The 14,424-nt window shown below is 39.0% G+C and overlaps 1 protein-coding gene across 1 annotated transcript in view; it reads right to left on the reverse strand.

Moving 5' to 3' along the window:
- Antxr2 (ANTXR cell adhesion molecule 2) overlaps window positions 1-14,424 on the reverse strand; it is a 76,814-nt gene that overhangs the window by 39,261 nt on the left and 23,129 nt on the right. The window contains 1 exon segment of the mRNA XM_050149647.1: window positions 1,814-1,874. Coding sequence (XP_050005604.1) covers window positions 1,814-1,874 — 61 coding nt within the window.

Below are 14,424 nucleotides of genomic sequence, written 5' to 3' on the forward strand. Positions count from 1 at the left end.
TCTGTCTCCTGGGTTACCGACAGCCGTGACGGTGCCTAGAGGAAGTTGATTTACTGTCTCCCTATCTACACTGTAAGAATAGACACTAAATGTCAGAGAATGAAAGAATATACCACGAGGAAAGTTGACAGACAAACTCTCTGATAGTTTGACTACAAGCCATTGCAACAGTGATGGCCTCTTGTCCCAAGGACAAACTGAACCATAAGAAATGTCAGAGAATTAATTGAGCTGATCAAATTACAGTTGAGGAATTTGGCAGCTCCCAGTGAAGGGTAGTTTGGGAGCTCCACCAAAAATTAAATAAATAAATTCAGCAAAGTTTTTTCTAGAAAGAACATAGAAATAGTGCAAGCATACACACTTGTGGAGAGAGAGAGAGGCCCACACATTCACATCATAGATCTATCTCTTGTGGGAAAGTTCCTACTTTATATTCTAAATGTATTGGTTGCTTTTGACTGGTCGAGCTGAAGTTCTGTTTTGTTTGTTTATTTTGGTTGTTGTTTTCAGTACATGTATTTATAAAAATATAGCTCAGATTTTGTTGAAGTTTACGAATCAAGCAGAGGCCACTTGTGATGTCTGAATGGACTTTTACGCTCAGATTTCTTTCCTCTTAATTCACATTAACACCCTCTGTCCTCTCAAACTTCTCCCTCCCGACATTGTCCCACACTCAAGCTGTCATCAGCTACCCAAGCTAAACCTACCGGCCGCTCCCCACTCACTGAGTCACGGAGGGTTACTCGTAAGTTCTCACATAGTACAGGTAAAACCTAAAACGTAATTCAGTGAAATCATGGGCGCTGCTGTCAGATGGGCAAGGACCTAAAGAACATTGACTAGTAGCAAATACCAAATCTGTCTCTGCCTCCCTTTCTCCATCTGAAGACTGAGGGATTACACAACTTCGAGGTAGCATTGTTACGGTGATTAGGTAAAACTGTATATTCAAAGGACACAGTCAGGAAGGTGCACTAAGATGGAGTCTAAAAACAACAACAAAATCTGCTGCTTTAATGAGTTGTCTTTGTTTCTCTCTGTGAAACTAATCGTCTCTACGTCTAGAAAAGACCCCACTGCTCGGGAATGTCCTTGTGTACTCTTCCTGCCTGGCATCTCCATGACCATTTATTAGGAAGCTAGAGGATGCAGAGAGCAAGAACCTGTCCACTAACTATGATGCTCTGCAGAAGTCCAGGATACAGTCTCCCTGTCCTCCAGACTCAGCATTTCTCCTTTTCTAAGTAAAGCTCTGCCAAAATGAACTCCAGGTCAAAAGGGAAGAAGAAATGAGGCCAGGGCGAAGCAGACTGTCTGGGCAAGGATGTCTGGGAGGTGGGGACCTGAGCCTTGAGCAGCAGCTGATGACGCCACCTGCTTCCTTCCTGCACTCTTCCCCTAAGTCACTTCCATATGTGCCTGGAGCTGGTAGATACGGTGACATACGTGGCCAGGTCTACAGAGCAGGCAGCTCTGCACCTTCGCATACCTGGCCACTCAACCAGACAAAAGATTCCACATTTTATTTTATTTGCCATAGGAACGGTCTCGAATATGAACTAAATATACAGAACATTATAAAAGCCTGCTGCACAATATGCTCATTATTTAAAATAACACTCGAATCTTAAAAATTTGAATTTAAAATAGAAATATTTCAAGGAATTATTTAAAATTTCTTACACAAAAAAAGATGCCAAAAAAGTTAATTTTGCTATTCTCCTTCCAACATGAGTTTTAAATCATATATTTTAGCTAGGGGAAAAAACAATTTCTTACATAGTACTTAGAAATTCTAAACACTTACCCCCAACACAGACACTTGAAGGACTCAATTCCAGGATTTCAGTACATGATTGAGCTAGTATCTGAAAAAAGATTTAAAAAAAATAAAAAGGCTAAGCTACAAGAGTAACTAACATGTGAATTCTGTTTATTAACCACCTTGAGACCATCTCCCTGGCTCAAAAGATGTCAGAGAAAACTCAATTCCCCATTACATACAGAAAGTCTTTGGAAAGACAAGTGTTATCTTGGGATATAATCTAGCATTGTATATTGTAAAATCCATATTTGTTCAGAATAAATCTAGACCAACAGAGAAAAAAATGCACACTGCCTCAAAGTCCTTGGGTATGAACAGAGAATGAAAATTCCTGATATCAAAACCAATGCCAGCCTTTCCATGTCTGGCAGAATCAAACTTCCTACTTAACAGTATTGTTTGTTATTTGCTGTTTTGAAGTTTAAAGATTACCAATATATAACAGCTTCCTTACTCAACAATGCGTTCCTAGTCCATTTCCAAAGCTTAATTCCCAAAGGTGCAAATCCTCCTCACGTGTCTCAAATGTCACACTTGCAGAACACAGACTCCTTGGGAAAGCCAAGCATTAATTAGTCCCCAAAATTCAGTCTGTGTTCAAGCATGCACCAGGCATGGGAGCAGAGCAGCTCCACTTACTGGGCTCCGAGTCGCAGAAGCCACCACACAAGGCCCATGGCTACCAGGGAAAAACAAGATGAAGCAAGCTGTGCTTGCTGGTCGCCACAGCGCTGCCTTTATTTTTAGAACTCCCATGAGCAGCGTTATCAAAGTCAGACAAAGTCCAGATGGTCTGCGAGCTGCATTCCTCCCTCTGGATGGAAGTGGAAGACAGATGAAGGACAGTGGTTTTCACATCCCCTTCTTGCAACTAGGCAGGACGGAAGTCCTGAGGCAACAAAAACACAAACATTTCCTGTGCTTCTTAATTACGGCGGAAAAACAGACACTCCGAGTCTGAAATCACCTGTGAAATCATGGACCTCTCCTCCCTGCAGAATGTGCCTCTGAACAGGAGGCAACATTTGAACTTTTGAAAGTTTTCTCCAAATGAATACTGCTTTTCAGATACCAATCACAGTCTTCAGTGACTAGGAAGCAAATCTCGTAAAGATCTTACATTTGACAAAAGAAAGAAAGAAAAGAAAACTCATGGAGAGCAAAACTGGGGACCAATGATAAAAGCTAATAGAACCTCATGGATGGTGGAATTTCAAGCCAACAATATGTTTAAATGTTTTCACAGAATCTGAGTAATAGAATTCTAAAGAAAGTGGGAGAAAAGTTTTGTGGGTTAAGTCTAACTTAAAAACTTTCCAGCTACTGAAAACGGGCATGGCTGATGTAGTTTAGGCTAGTGGGAGCAAGTTTTTAAAAATAGTGAGTCCTAAGTCAGCATCACCGTGTGACATAATGTAGTTGAATTTACTCAGCATCAGCTTCCTGCTCCCAAACTTGAACCTGATGTTAGAGTAGAACTGCATCTATAAGAAGTTATTTTCTGAAAAATTACAACAGATTACATAGCAGAACCCCACTTCATGCTGGACTCACTGTTTGATAAGTGAAATGCAACCTCTGCTGAAAAAACAACTAGAGGAAGTCTCAAAAATGTTTCTCTAACCATCAGACCAACAATCACATTAGGGCCCAGATAAGTCAAGACAGTTCGTAAGAAAAAGTAACTACTAGCCCTTCTATAAATAATGAATTTCAGAAATACAGGATGATATAATTTGAAAGTATAAAAATGAAAATTTGGGACCCCAAGATTATGGCACTCATAGGAATATCTCCAAATAAAACGGAAAGACATATGCATAAATCACATCACAGAAACAATAAATATAAAAAGGCAAGGTAACATAACTCCTTCAACATACCATAATTTGTCCACCACTGATTTAAAGACAATGTGATACTCTTCAAAATTGTTTGATAAATAGAGAAAGCAAAGCGTTAATTTATTCTCCAAAGTCGGTATTGCTCTGATACCAACTCGATAAGGACATAAAACAATAAAACACAAACACGCATCCATGCACAGAGAGGGAGACAGAGAAAGAGAAACAGAGAAAGATCTACAGACCAGTTTCTCTGGTGAACAGAGACAAAATTCTTACAAATCACACTCTTGTGAATATACTAAGAATCGCACATATGGGGCTGGAAAGATGGCCCCGTGGCCATGAGTCATAACAGAAGGCCTGGATTCGCAGCACCTACGTGTTGGCTCACAATCATCTACCACTTCCAGCGAGTAAGATGCCCTCTTCTGGTCTCTGCAGGGCACCAGGCATGTCCATGTTACACATACATACATGCCACACACATTCATATGCATAAAATGAAAGTAAATTCTTTTTTAAAAAATTATAAAAACAGTCATACATCTATTATGACCAAGCAGGTCTTACCCCAGGCGAGGAAGGAAAGGTTGGTTCAACATACTAAGGCAACAGACAGAGACTTAAAAGACAAAAATAACATCATCGTCTCAATAGATGTAGAAAGACCTTTGACAAAGTTCAACATCCCTCCTGATAAAAGCCCTTAAAAATAGAAATAAAAAGAATATATTAAAGATTATATACAATAATTTTACATACAAAATAATATTAAATGGAGAAAAAAATGAACACTTTTCCCTAATATCAGGAATGAGACAAGAGGGTCCAGTCTCGCTGTTCTTATTCAATATAATTCCTGAAGTCTTAACTAAAGCAAAAATGTAAGAGAAAGAAACTAAAATGAATACAGAGGGGAGAGGAAGAAGTCAAGGTGCCACTATTTGCAGATGACATACTCCAATAGTTAAATAGCCCTATGACTTCACCTGAAAGCCCTTAGATCTCACAAACACTTTCAGAAGCGTCTCGTGGTATAAAGTGAACACAGACCACTCAGCAGCCTTTCTGTAGGCAAATCAAAATATTCCCAAGATCCAAGCAAGGAAAGAATCATATTTACAGCTTTAGGCACTTAGCCAAAGAGATGAAAGACCTCTGTGTTAGAACTAAAGAAGTCAATCGAAGACACTTTCCAGGCCTCCCGTGTTCAAGGGTAGGAAGAAGACATTGGGAAAATGGCTATCTAGCCAAAAGCAATCTGCAGATTAAAAATAAGCCCCATCAAATCCCAACAAAATTCTTCACAAGACAAGGAAAAATAATTATGAAATTCTCGTGGAATCACAAAATTCCTGACTATCACAATGGTTATTGGACAACACAATACTGAAGGTTTCACCATAGTCTCACTCAAGACTCCTCTATACTTCAGAGTCATGGCAGCTAAAACGGCATTTAGTAACATAAAGAAAGACATGTGCAAACACCAGAATAAAGGATACAGAAATCGTGCAGAAATGTAGTCACCTAGTTTTTGATAAAGATATTAAAGTATATTTGGGAAAATGGCAGAGTCTTCAACAAATGGTGCTGGAGAAACTGAAGATCTATCTTGTTATCTGTTCTTATATAGGAATGGGACTCAGTCACTTACACTGTACAAACATCAATTCAAAGTTAACCAAAGACTTTAATTTAATACCTGAATCCTTGAAACGGCTATAAACACCAATAAGGAGCATAGACAAGGTCTTTCTGAAAAAATAATCTAACAGCCCAGAAAATGACTCTAAGAATTGGTAAATGGGATTTTAAAACATTAAAAAAGCTTCTAACAGCCCAGAAAATAACTCTTAAGAGTTGGTATATGGGATTCTAAAAAAATTAAAAAGCTCTTGTACAGCCAGAAAAAAACATCACAAGAATGAGAAAAATCTTCATAAACTACATAGTTCCCACAGGATTAATATCCAGGTTATTGAAAGTATTTAAAAATTGAATACCAATAAAACCAAGTCATTCAGTGAATAAAGAAATCGAGCTCATGGACAGAATAAACAGTTCAAAAGTAAAACTAGAAGTGGCCAGTAAATGTGAAGAGGACTCAGCATGCTTAGCCATCAGGGAAATGTACATTAAAGCAGTTTAAACTCCATCTCGCTGCAGTTAGAACAGCTGACATCAAGCCGGTAAGGAACAAACAATAGCGAGGATGTCAAGAAAGGACAATGGCCTACTGTTGAGCTATTTCCCTTTACTTTTGCTGACAAGCACATCTGCTCCGTTGCTGTCACTGCTGCTGCTGTTATATTCTTTCACTGACATCAGAACGCAGCTTCCTTGGGTTCTATAGTACACCACACACACACACACACATACACACGTGTGCACATGCACATAATGATATGTTAAAATGTTTTCTTAAGAAAACAAACTAAAAATAGAACTACCATATACCACATGAACGAGCCCTAACACTCCTGGGTATATATACATAAAGAACTCTAAGTCAACATACTCGAAGACATTTGTGTCTATGTTTATTCGTTTACTATCCACCATAACTAAGACTTGGCGCTAGCTAGATACATGTCAGCAGACAAATGCGTAAGGAAATGTGATACACACATGCAGAGTGGAACTTCACTCAGCCATAATCAAATAAATGAGGACTGAAGAGATGGTTCAGAGGTTCTAAGTACATGCTTAGAACTGAGTCTGCAGAGGATGAGAGTTCAGTTCCCCACACCCACGCTAGGCTGCTCACAACTGCCTGTAACTCCATATCTCAGGGTGGAGAGGGCTCAATGCATGTGGGCTTTACCAACAATTGCACCCTCATGCACATTTCCACATACATAGCTAAAAATAAACACTCAATAAAAAGTCAACCTTAAAAGGGGAAAAAAGAGAATGATATTTTTGGAAGATTTACAGAACTGGAGATGGTGTTAAATGACATAAGCAAGACTCAGAAAGATGAATACCATGTCTTCTCTCAGGGACAGATTTAGATTTAGGTGTGTGTGTGTGTGTGTGTGTGTGTGTGTGTCTATGTGCCAAGTGACCTGCTGAGCTGAGGGCTGGTCTTTCACTGCTCTTTCTCTTAGCTTCTTTCCTTCATCTTTTTGTGAACCATACAGCCTCTAAGACCCTAAACTACATCTGCTCCCACAGGATACAGGTTGAGAGGAAAGATGAAGATGTAAAATTCCAGGAAGCAGAGCTCATGGAGGAGTCGCTATTGGTGCACACAGCTCCATTTGTTACTCTTGTGTTTAGAAGCTTGTGAAAAATTACAATGGAAAACAGACTGACAAAGAGGATTTTATAAAAACTCTATATTCCTGTATATTATTCCAAACTGTTAATCAAGTGCTCATGTTCAATGCCTTTGTTGAAACTCCCTCCTTTTTAATATTTGTTTGAGCGCCTCCTGTCGATTGTTTGACAAATTTTAAAAATGTTTTTCTAGTAACATAAAAAATTCAAAATAAAATATTGTCATCTTTTCTGAGTTGTATGGTATAATGAATTTTCTGATAGATTTAAGAACCGGGCATGGTGGATTACCTCTTTAATCCTAACACTTGGGAGGCAGAGGCAGACAGATCTCTGAGTTCAAGGCCATCCTTGTCCAGATAGCTAGAACTACACAGAGAAACCCTGTCTCAAAAATAGATAGATAGATGATAATTAGATAGATAGATAGATAGATAGATAGATAGATAGATAGATAGATAGATAAGATTGCTGTTGGACTAATTACAGTGTCCCTTACAAATAGCAAATTGCTGAATTTCTGTTGCTTCTAACTAGTTTTACAAAAAAAAAAAATTAAACATACTGCAAGTACAGTTCAGAAGTCTGAACAAGCTGAAGTGTTATTGCAAACACTGATTTTATGGAATTTCTCTATGTGATGAGGGGCAAAGGGGAGACTAAGATAAGGATGTCGAGTCTCTGCTCTGGGTTAGCTCTGGGTTAGCAGCAAGGCTGGGTGTAGTGTGGAGAGGCAGCTGTGGCAGCTGCCTGCTGGCTTCCTTGAGGGCACAGATGTTTGGCTTGAGATGAAAGTAGATGCCACTGTTGTCCAGTCTCTGCAGCCCAACTTGAATGTGGTATCAGAATGGTGTTTCTCCCTGGGTACTACAAGTATGTTCCAAATTAATTTAGATTAAATTCCCTCTGTCTCATGTAGCATCAAGTTGCACACATTCACTATAGACCAGGTTCTTCACTAGCTAACAAAGAGCAGATAAGTCCTCTGCAAGCAGCGCTGGCACAGAACTGGAGAATGGGAGCCAGGTCTAAGTCAGGCCCAGCTATTCCAGGAATTCCTCTGTCTACAATGGGTGCATTATGTCGTCTTCATTTGACACTCAAGTCTTTAGAGCTGCTGATCAGTAACCAGGCACAATGACACTGTTGTCAAGGAACCATCGCTTGTCAGTAAAAATAGATTCCATGATATATTTCAAGCATGGCTCGTGTATCTGGGCTTTTGTAAGTTTTGATTGACATCATATAATTCCCTGAAAGAGTCTACATATTAGAGGTGAGGTGTGGTATCCAGCAGAATACACATAAAGAAAATAAAAGTAATATCATGAACTGAAAACTGTGTATGTTAAAGAAAATGGGTTTTTCTGGAATCAAGAACAACATAGGGCTGTTTAGTGAAAAGGTATACTTGGGATACACCCACAATAAAAATTTAAACTTGAATAAATTAAATGGAGCAATGAAGTCAAAATATTATCTACAACCTATGGTGTCTTCAAAGTTTATGATAACCGTACGAGACAGAGTTAAGAGTATTATGATTTGAATATAAATTATCCAGCTTTAAAGTCCCAGTAATGTACAAAAAGCCAGAGCCCCACACCTGGAACGTCACTCATGCTCTTTCCTTTTTCCCTTGTGACCTTTAGGATCTGGATATGTGCTTAAGGCGTTCTCTATGATTGCCAAGTGTCCCTACCAAATATGTGTTCTCTAAGAGGTGACATTTCAATTAAAAGCAATGTTATTTACAATGCCGTGCTTTGAGAGATTTAGAGATGCTGTGGAATGTTAGCTTAGCATGTGTTACATTCCCTTATGCTGTGGAATATGTGTTAAATGATACAAAGTTGTGTTGCCTTCTTTTACGCTACATTTATTTAACAGCTGTAAAGCTATTGCTTTGCCGATCTAAAGCAACTGATTGGTCTAATAAAGAACTGAACGACCAATAGCTAAGCAGAAGAGAGAAATAGGCGGGACTTCCAGGCAGAGAGAATAAATCAGAAAGGGGGAAAAGGAAACCAGGGGCCAGCCACCCCGGCACACAGCCAACTAAGGAGTCAGAAGTTAGGGAAGGTATATAGAATAGAGAAATGCAAAAGCCCGGAGGCAAAAGATAAATGGGATAATTTAAAAAGAAAGCCAAGCTAAGGCTGGGCCTTCATAAGAAAGAAAGTCTCTGTGTGTTTACTTGAGAGCTGGGTAAGCAGCCCCCAAAGAGCAAACAACAAAAATAACCAACTACATAGAGATGTTTGACCCTTGAGAATACCGATTACTCACGAACGCATACAACATTCTAACCTGTTTCCCAACATGGATGTCACCCAGTAACAAAAGCTTGAGTGATAAATTCCTAACTCTTTACCTGAGCAATGTAGGCTAGAATCACTGTCTTTGCCAGATCTCAACCGAGAATGAAGCACACACAGAGTTCTGATTCTATGAGAGCTGTGTTATGTAAACATCCTATAAACTGTCATGCCCCTGCAGACCCGACACTTTGGGGCTTTTCCCGACTCTCACTGTTTCACGCCTGTTCTCTAGCATACAGTCTCTACTTCTATTTCTGATCATGTTCCCTCATTTGCACTGGGACATAAGAAAACATGGATACTTCAGTAGGTGCCCTGGGACACTTACCCAGGTCCTAGCAGCAGCTACAGTGATACTGTTAGTACGTGAAGTTCCTCCACACCTCATAGCTGCAGTTTTAAACCAAAGTGCTTATTCGGCTCTCCCATTTCCCCAAGGCACAGGAAACAGAGAACAGGGCAGTACTTAGAAACAGAATTTTCTTTCCCTTAGTTTTCCTTTCTGTGGGTAAACATACAGACTCAGTCAGAATCATCCCCAAATTCGACCTTGGTGAATCAATGACTTTCACCTGATTTCTCGTCCATTTTTCACAGTGGTGTATAAATTATTTCTTACTACCCAGAATTGCCCATTGTCATGTTTTATTCACAGAGAGTGTTATCTATATTTGTTCCGTCTGATTTTACACAAATATGGACTAGTAAATAAAGTATTTTTCTGCCAGATACTGATAGAAGTATGATTAGTTCTATTTCTCAAGTAGATAAGCCTTAGAAAAGAGGAAGTTTGACAAGTCTGGGGGACACATCCATCCTCATAACCAGAACACGGGAAAGTGTTGAACTAAGTGCACAGGAAACACAAAAGTGTTGAACGGAGTTAAGAATGTCTTTTAAATCAGCATGGAGGTATGGATGCACAGCAATGGTAGAGCATTTGCTACAGTGCTTGAGAGGGCACACTACACACACAGAGACACACACATGCACACAAACACGTATACACATGCACACACACTCATACACAAACAAACACACATATATACACATACATGCACACAAATATACATGCATATAAGGACAACTACATACATAAACACACATGAAAAAAAAGAATCAAGATTTGAGGAAAAATAAGATATAACCTAGAAATTTCACACTTTGGCACCATAGTTTATACTCTATAGTACATTGATCATCCATTTTTGCCATTTTCTCTGCCTTCTTCCTGACTTTCTACTCAATTCAGTCTTCTCTCAAGCACTGATGGTCCTGTGGGCCTCAGAGGAGAGCATTGCAAGCTTTAGAGTCTGAGTTGACCCCAGAGCCCATATAAAAAGCCAAGTGCTAAGGCGGCTGAAGATGGTGAGGATGGTGAGGTAGGAGACAGGAATGGGTGAACACCTACAGCCCCCGACCATGAATCCTAGTTTACTTCAAGTTCCTCGGCCAATGAGAGACACTTTGTCAAACACAAAGGTGGTGAGCATCAAGACTCATGTTGTCTTCTGATCCCCATAGGCATGGTAGCGCGCGCGCACACACACACACACACACACACACACACACACACACGCATATATATGCACACATGAACAAGCACACACACACCACAAAATGCAACAAAAACCTAGGTAGCCCTTACAGGTTAGTGTTAACAAATAGAACGTTGGCATTTAATTTTTCTTTTGGTTACCTAATGCCATGGGTTTAGCTTTTGCACACAATGTCATAAAACTGTAATAATTCAAAGTGGACTTCATTTCTTTCAGCTGTAATTCCAATCAAATTATTTCTTAAAGAAAATGTTGAATGTGTGTCTTAAATGTCAAAGCATAAGTTTGGTTAATAAAATAATCAGTTTAAAGTAATTTCTTCATGTTCATCTGTAGGTAAAAAGAATTTAGAATAAATGTGTGAACAGTTTAATCGTGGTCAAATGTTACAGTAGGCTGTACTATTTGCTGATTTCCCCCTGCCCCAAACATCTTGTTGTCTTCTTTTTCTATGTATAAAGCCTCCTCTCTATTGTAGAAAGCATCTCTTATTCCAAATAGCCCTAGTGAGGTTACTAGGGATCATGATAGTTCCCTATTGACTTGTGCCTAAGGTCATAAGGAGAAAGGTGAATATTACCCCACGAGGTCTTAATGATGCTGACGTGACATCATGTCTCATTTGACAAGACACTGAGCTCTGATCCTACAATCTGACTGCTGTCAGTGGTGGTTACTTTCCAATAGGCTTGCTGGCCAAAGACAATCATTGCAACCTTCTGTAAGTCCTACACTCTACCGCTCCTCTATGCAAGAGAGAAGAAAAATAAATAAATAAATAAAAACCATAGACAATATTCACCAATCTGGACCCAGCTACCCCTCAGGAAGTTTCCTTCTCTGGATTATGCAGTTTTACAGATTAACATTTTTTTTTCACTCTTAAACTAGTAGTAAATGAATTCTTCTCATGTGTGACTTGAGGAGTCCTGAGGGAGTACAGCATGAATAACGTGGTAAAATTCTATTATAACAGTTTTAAATCCACTCAGATGTTTTTCAAACAAAACAACAATGACCATACCTAAGAACAATTTAGCTCCAGATGCAATGTGAAATGACCTTTTAAACCTATGTTGTATGGTCCACCTAGAAAGCATCTATTGTAATGTCACTTGAACACACAGTACCTGGGATCATTCCCTTCTTATTTATGCACCTGTAGTTTAAGGTAGACCCTTTTTCAAACAAACTTCTCACTAACCACAGCCACGCTGAACATAGTGCTCTATAGTTTTGGGTCAGAGTTATACTATGAAGCCAGTTTCATGATGGATTTTTGCTTAATCTTTTCCAAGACACTCTTATTAAAAACAAAACTTGTGCAAATAATTCCAAGTAGTGAAGAATCCATGGTCCTATTTTGAAGAATAAAAGCCAGGGAGTTTCCACAGAGCATCTGTAGTTGTGCTCTTTCGAGACTGCTCACCAGTCTGTGGCTTTGTTTTCTTTTTCCCTTTTCTTCCACAGCAATTGCGCAAAGAATCACTGACCCTGAGCCACGGGGTACTAACAAGTCTGTCTGATTTCAGTAGTGCAAATACAATCTCATTTTTCAAATATAAATCTTGTAATCATTTACTCGGGAAACCAAAAATAATTTTAATGACTCCAGTTTTTTTTTTAAAATCATGTGAAGTTTAGAAAAAAATAGAAATTTATATTTGTGCTTGTAGTCAATGTGTTGGGAGAAATAACAAAAGGAAGTGTAATGACTCAAATTTAAAAACTTTCCAACCTTAACCTTTAACTTGTCCTCCGATCTTCTATGGAACATTCCCTCTGAGTTTTCTTCTCTTGAAGTCAATTGGATTCCCATCTCTCTGCTGAGCTCTTCCTTGTCACCCACTAAACTTCTGCCTGCTCTGTATAGAAGTTCTCACTCTGCCTTCATCTCGTTATCCATAATAGGAACCAAATGCCAAATATTTAGCTCCCTTTTCTGTCACCTGTGATCCAGTGATCTCTCAGGTTTTGGTAACTTTTACACTATCCAATTCACCATTGTGTTACCAGTCTATCACAGAAAACAAGGCAATAGCGCCAGTACCACCCTATGCCTAGGAGCTTGTGCAGCATGAAGTAAGAATCATACAGATGAAGGTTCACACTCAGCATATTCTTGACTTCATTCTGGGCAGGGAAAAGGACCTGTTTGTTAGGTGCTTCCCTGGTGAGGTCCTTGACTGAGTTTTATTCTGAACAAGTAAAAAATATCTTGCCTCAGGAACTGATTCTTTGAGTATAATCTTTTCTTTTGATACCTGGCTCTAAGTAGCAGAGGAAATGAGGACTCTTTCAAAAGAAACTGTGGCCTTTTGTAAATGTAGGGTACTAAAATTTTACATAATTTTTAACATAGAAAATTCATATTTCATTACCCAGTTTGGGACTGATTTCGTATCCTATGACCTGAAGATTTGTAAGCAGTGTCTGGTCAAACACTTGACATTGACTGTCATATCATCTAGAAATCCTTGTTATGACCCAATTACTGAATTCAATCCCCATCCAATTATGTGAATCTAATCCCCATACAGTTATGTCCTGTTATCCCTAAGACTTTGGCAAACACATTGCTGAACATCTTTCCCTCTGGCTTCCCTCACAGATGGATCAATTGCTGCATCTTCTATGGTTATTGATCTCTGCTCCTAGCTTCCCACCAAATGTTTTCAAGTCCAACATCTCTGCCCAGGAACACTCTGAACCATCGAATGAAATACAATTCATCACTTCCATTTCATTGGTGAAATTTAAAACTCAGAGGAATTACACTACAGGATACAGTCCAAGTCACATGGTTCCATAGCAGCAGATTGGAAGTCATACCTGGTCCTCCTACTGCCAACCTCAGACTGTCTCCACACCTTTACTATCGTAAGAGATCATGACTCCATTCTATAAATCTTCCTACCCATTGCTAAGTGTTGATCTTCTTCCTAAATCTTTATGACCATCATACAAATGTCAGGCTCTAAGTTAACCTTCCACTTTTTTAGGAAATGAAACCCATCCAAGTATGTGTAAATATACATAACCTTAGTCAATGCTATCTACCAACATTTATTCTTTAAATCACTGAGCTCAGGCCATTCTAGTCAACAGTGCTTTGCTGATAATTACACCTACCCCAACGGTCAGAGCCCCGTTCAAATCCCACCATGAAAAACCGTCAATAACTTCACATATCGAAACCAAGCCCATCTTCATGTCGATTTACATCCTGTAAACATTAGCATTTGACCCTGACTGTGATCTTAGTTCCTTTTGAATCCACTGAGTTGATGACAACTCCCCTCCTCTCACTTATCTGAAAGACTTCAATGTTCTTATTGATTCCATCTGCTTTGTTTTACTGAAGTCCACTCCAGAGAACAATTCCAGTCATTGGTTTGGCAAAGCATAATGAATAGAATAATATCTCCTGTTTGTTCTCCTTCTGAAAGATGAGCTATATTTATTTTAAATAAAAAATAAATGTTTCCAACAAGGCTATGGTATGTAAGTATAAAATGTTATTCAAGTTGAGCAGAAAACAAAGGAAATTCCTCTCCTAAAAAAGGAATGATGTGGTTGAA

Source organism: Alexandromys fortis, unplaced genomic scaffold (assembly GCF_014885135.2).
Source record: "Alexandromys fortis isolate MF-2015 unplaced genomic scaffold, M_Fortis_MF-2015_v1.1 scaffold_0, whole genome shotgun sequence".
NCBI lineage: Eukaryota > Metazoa > Chordata > Mammalia > Rodentia > Cricetidae > Alexandromys > Alexandromys fortis.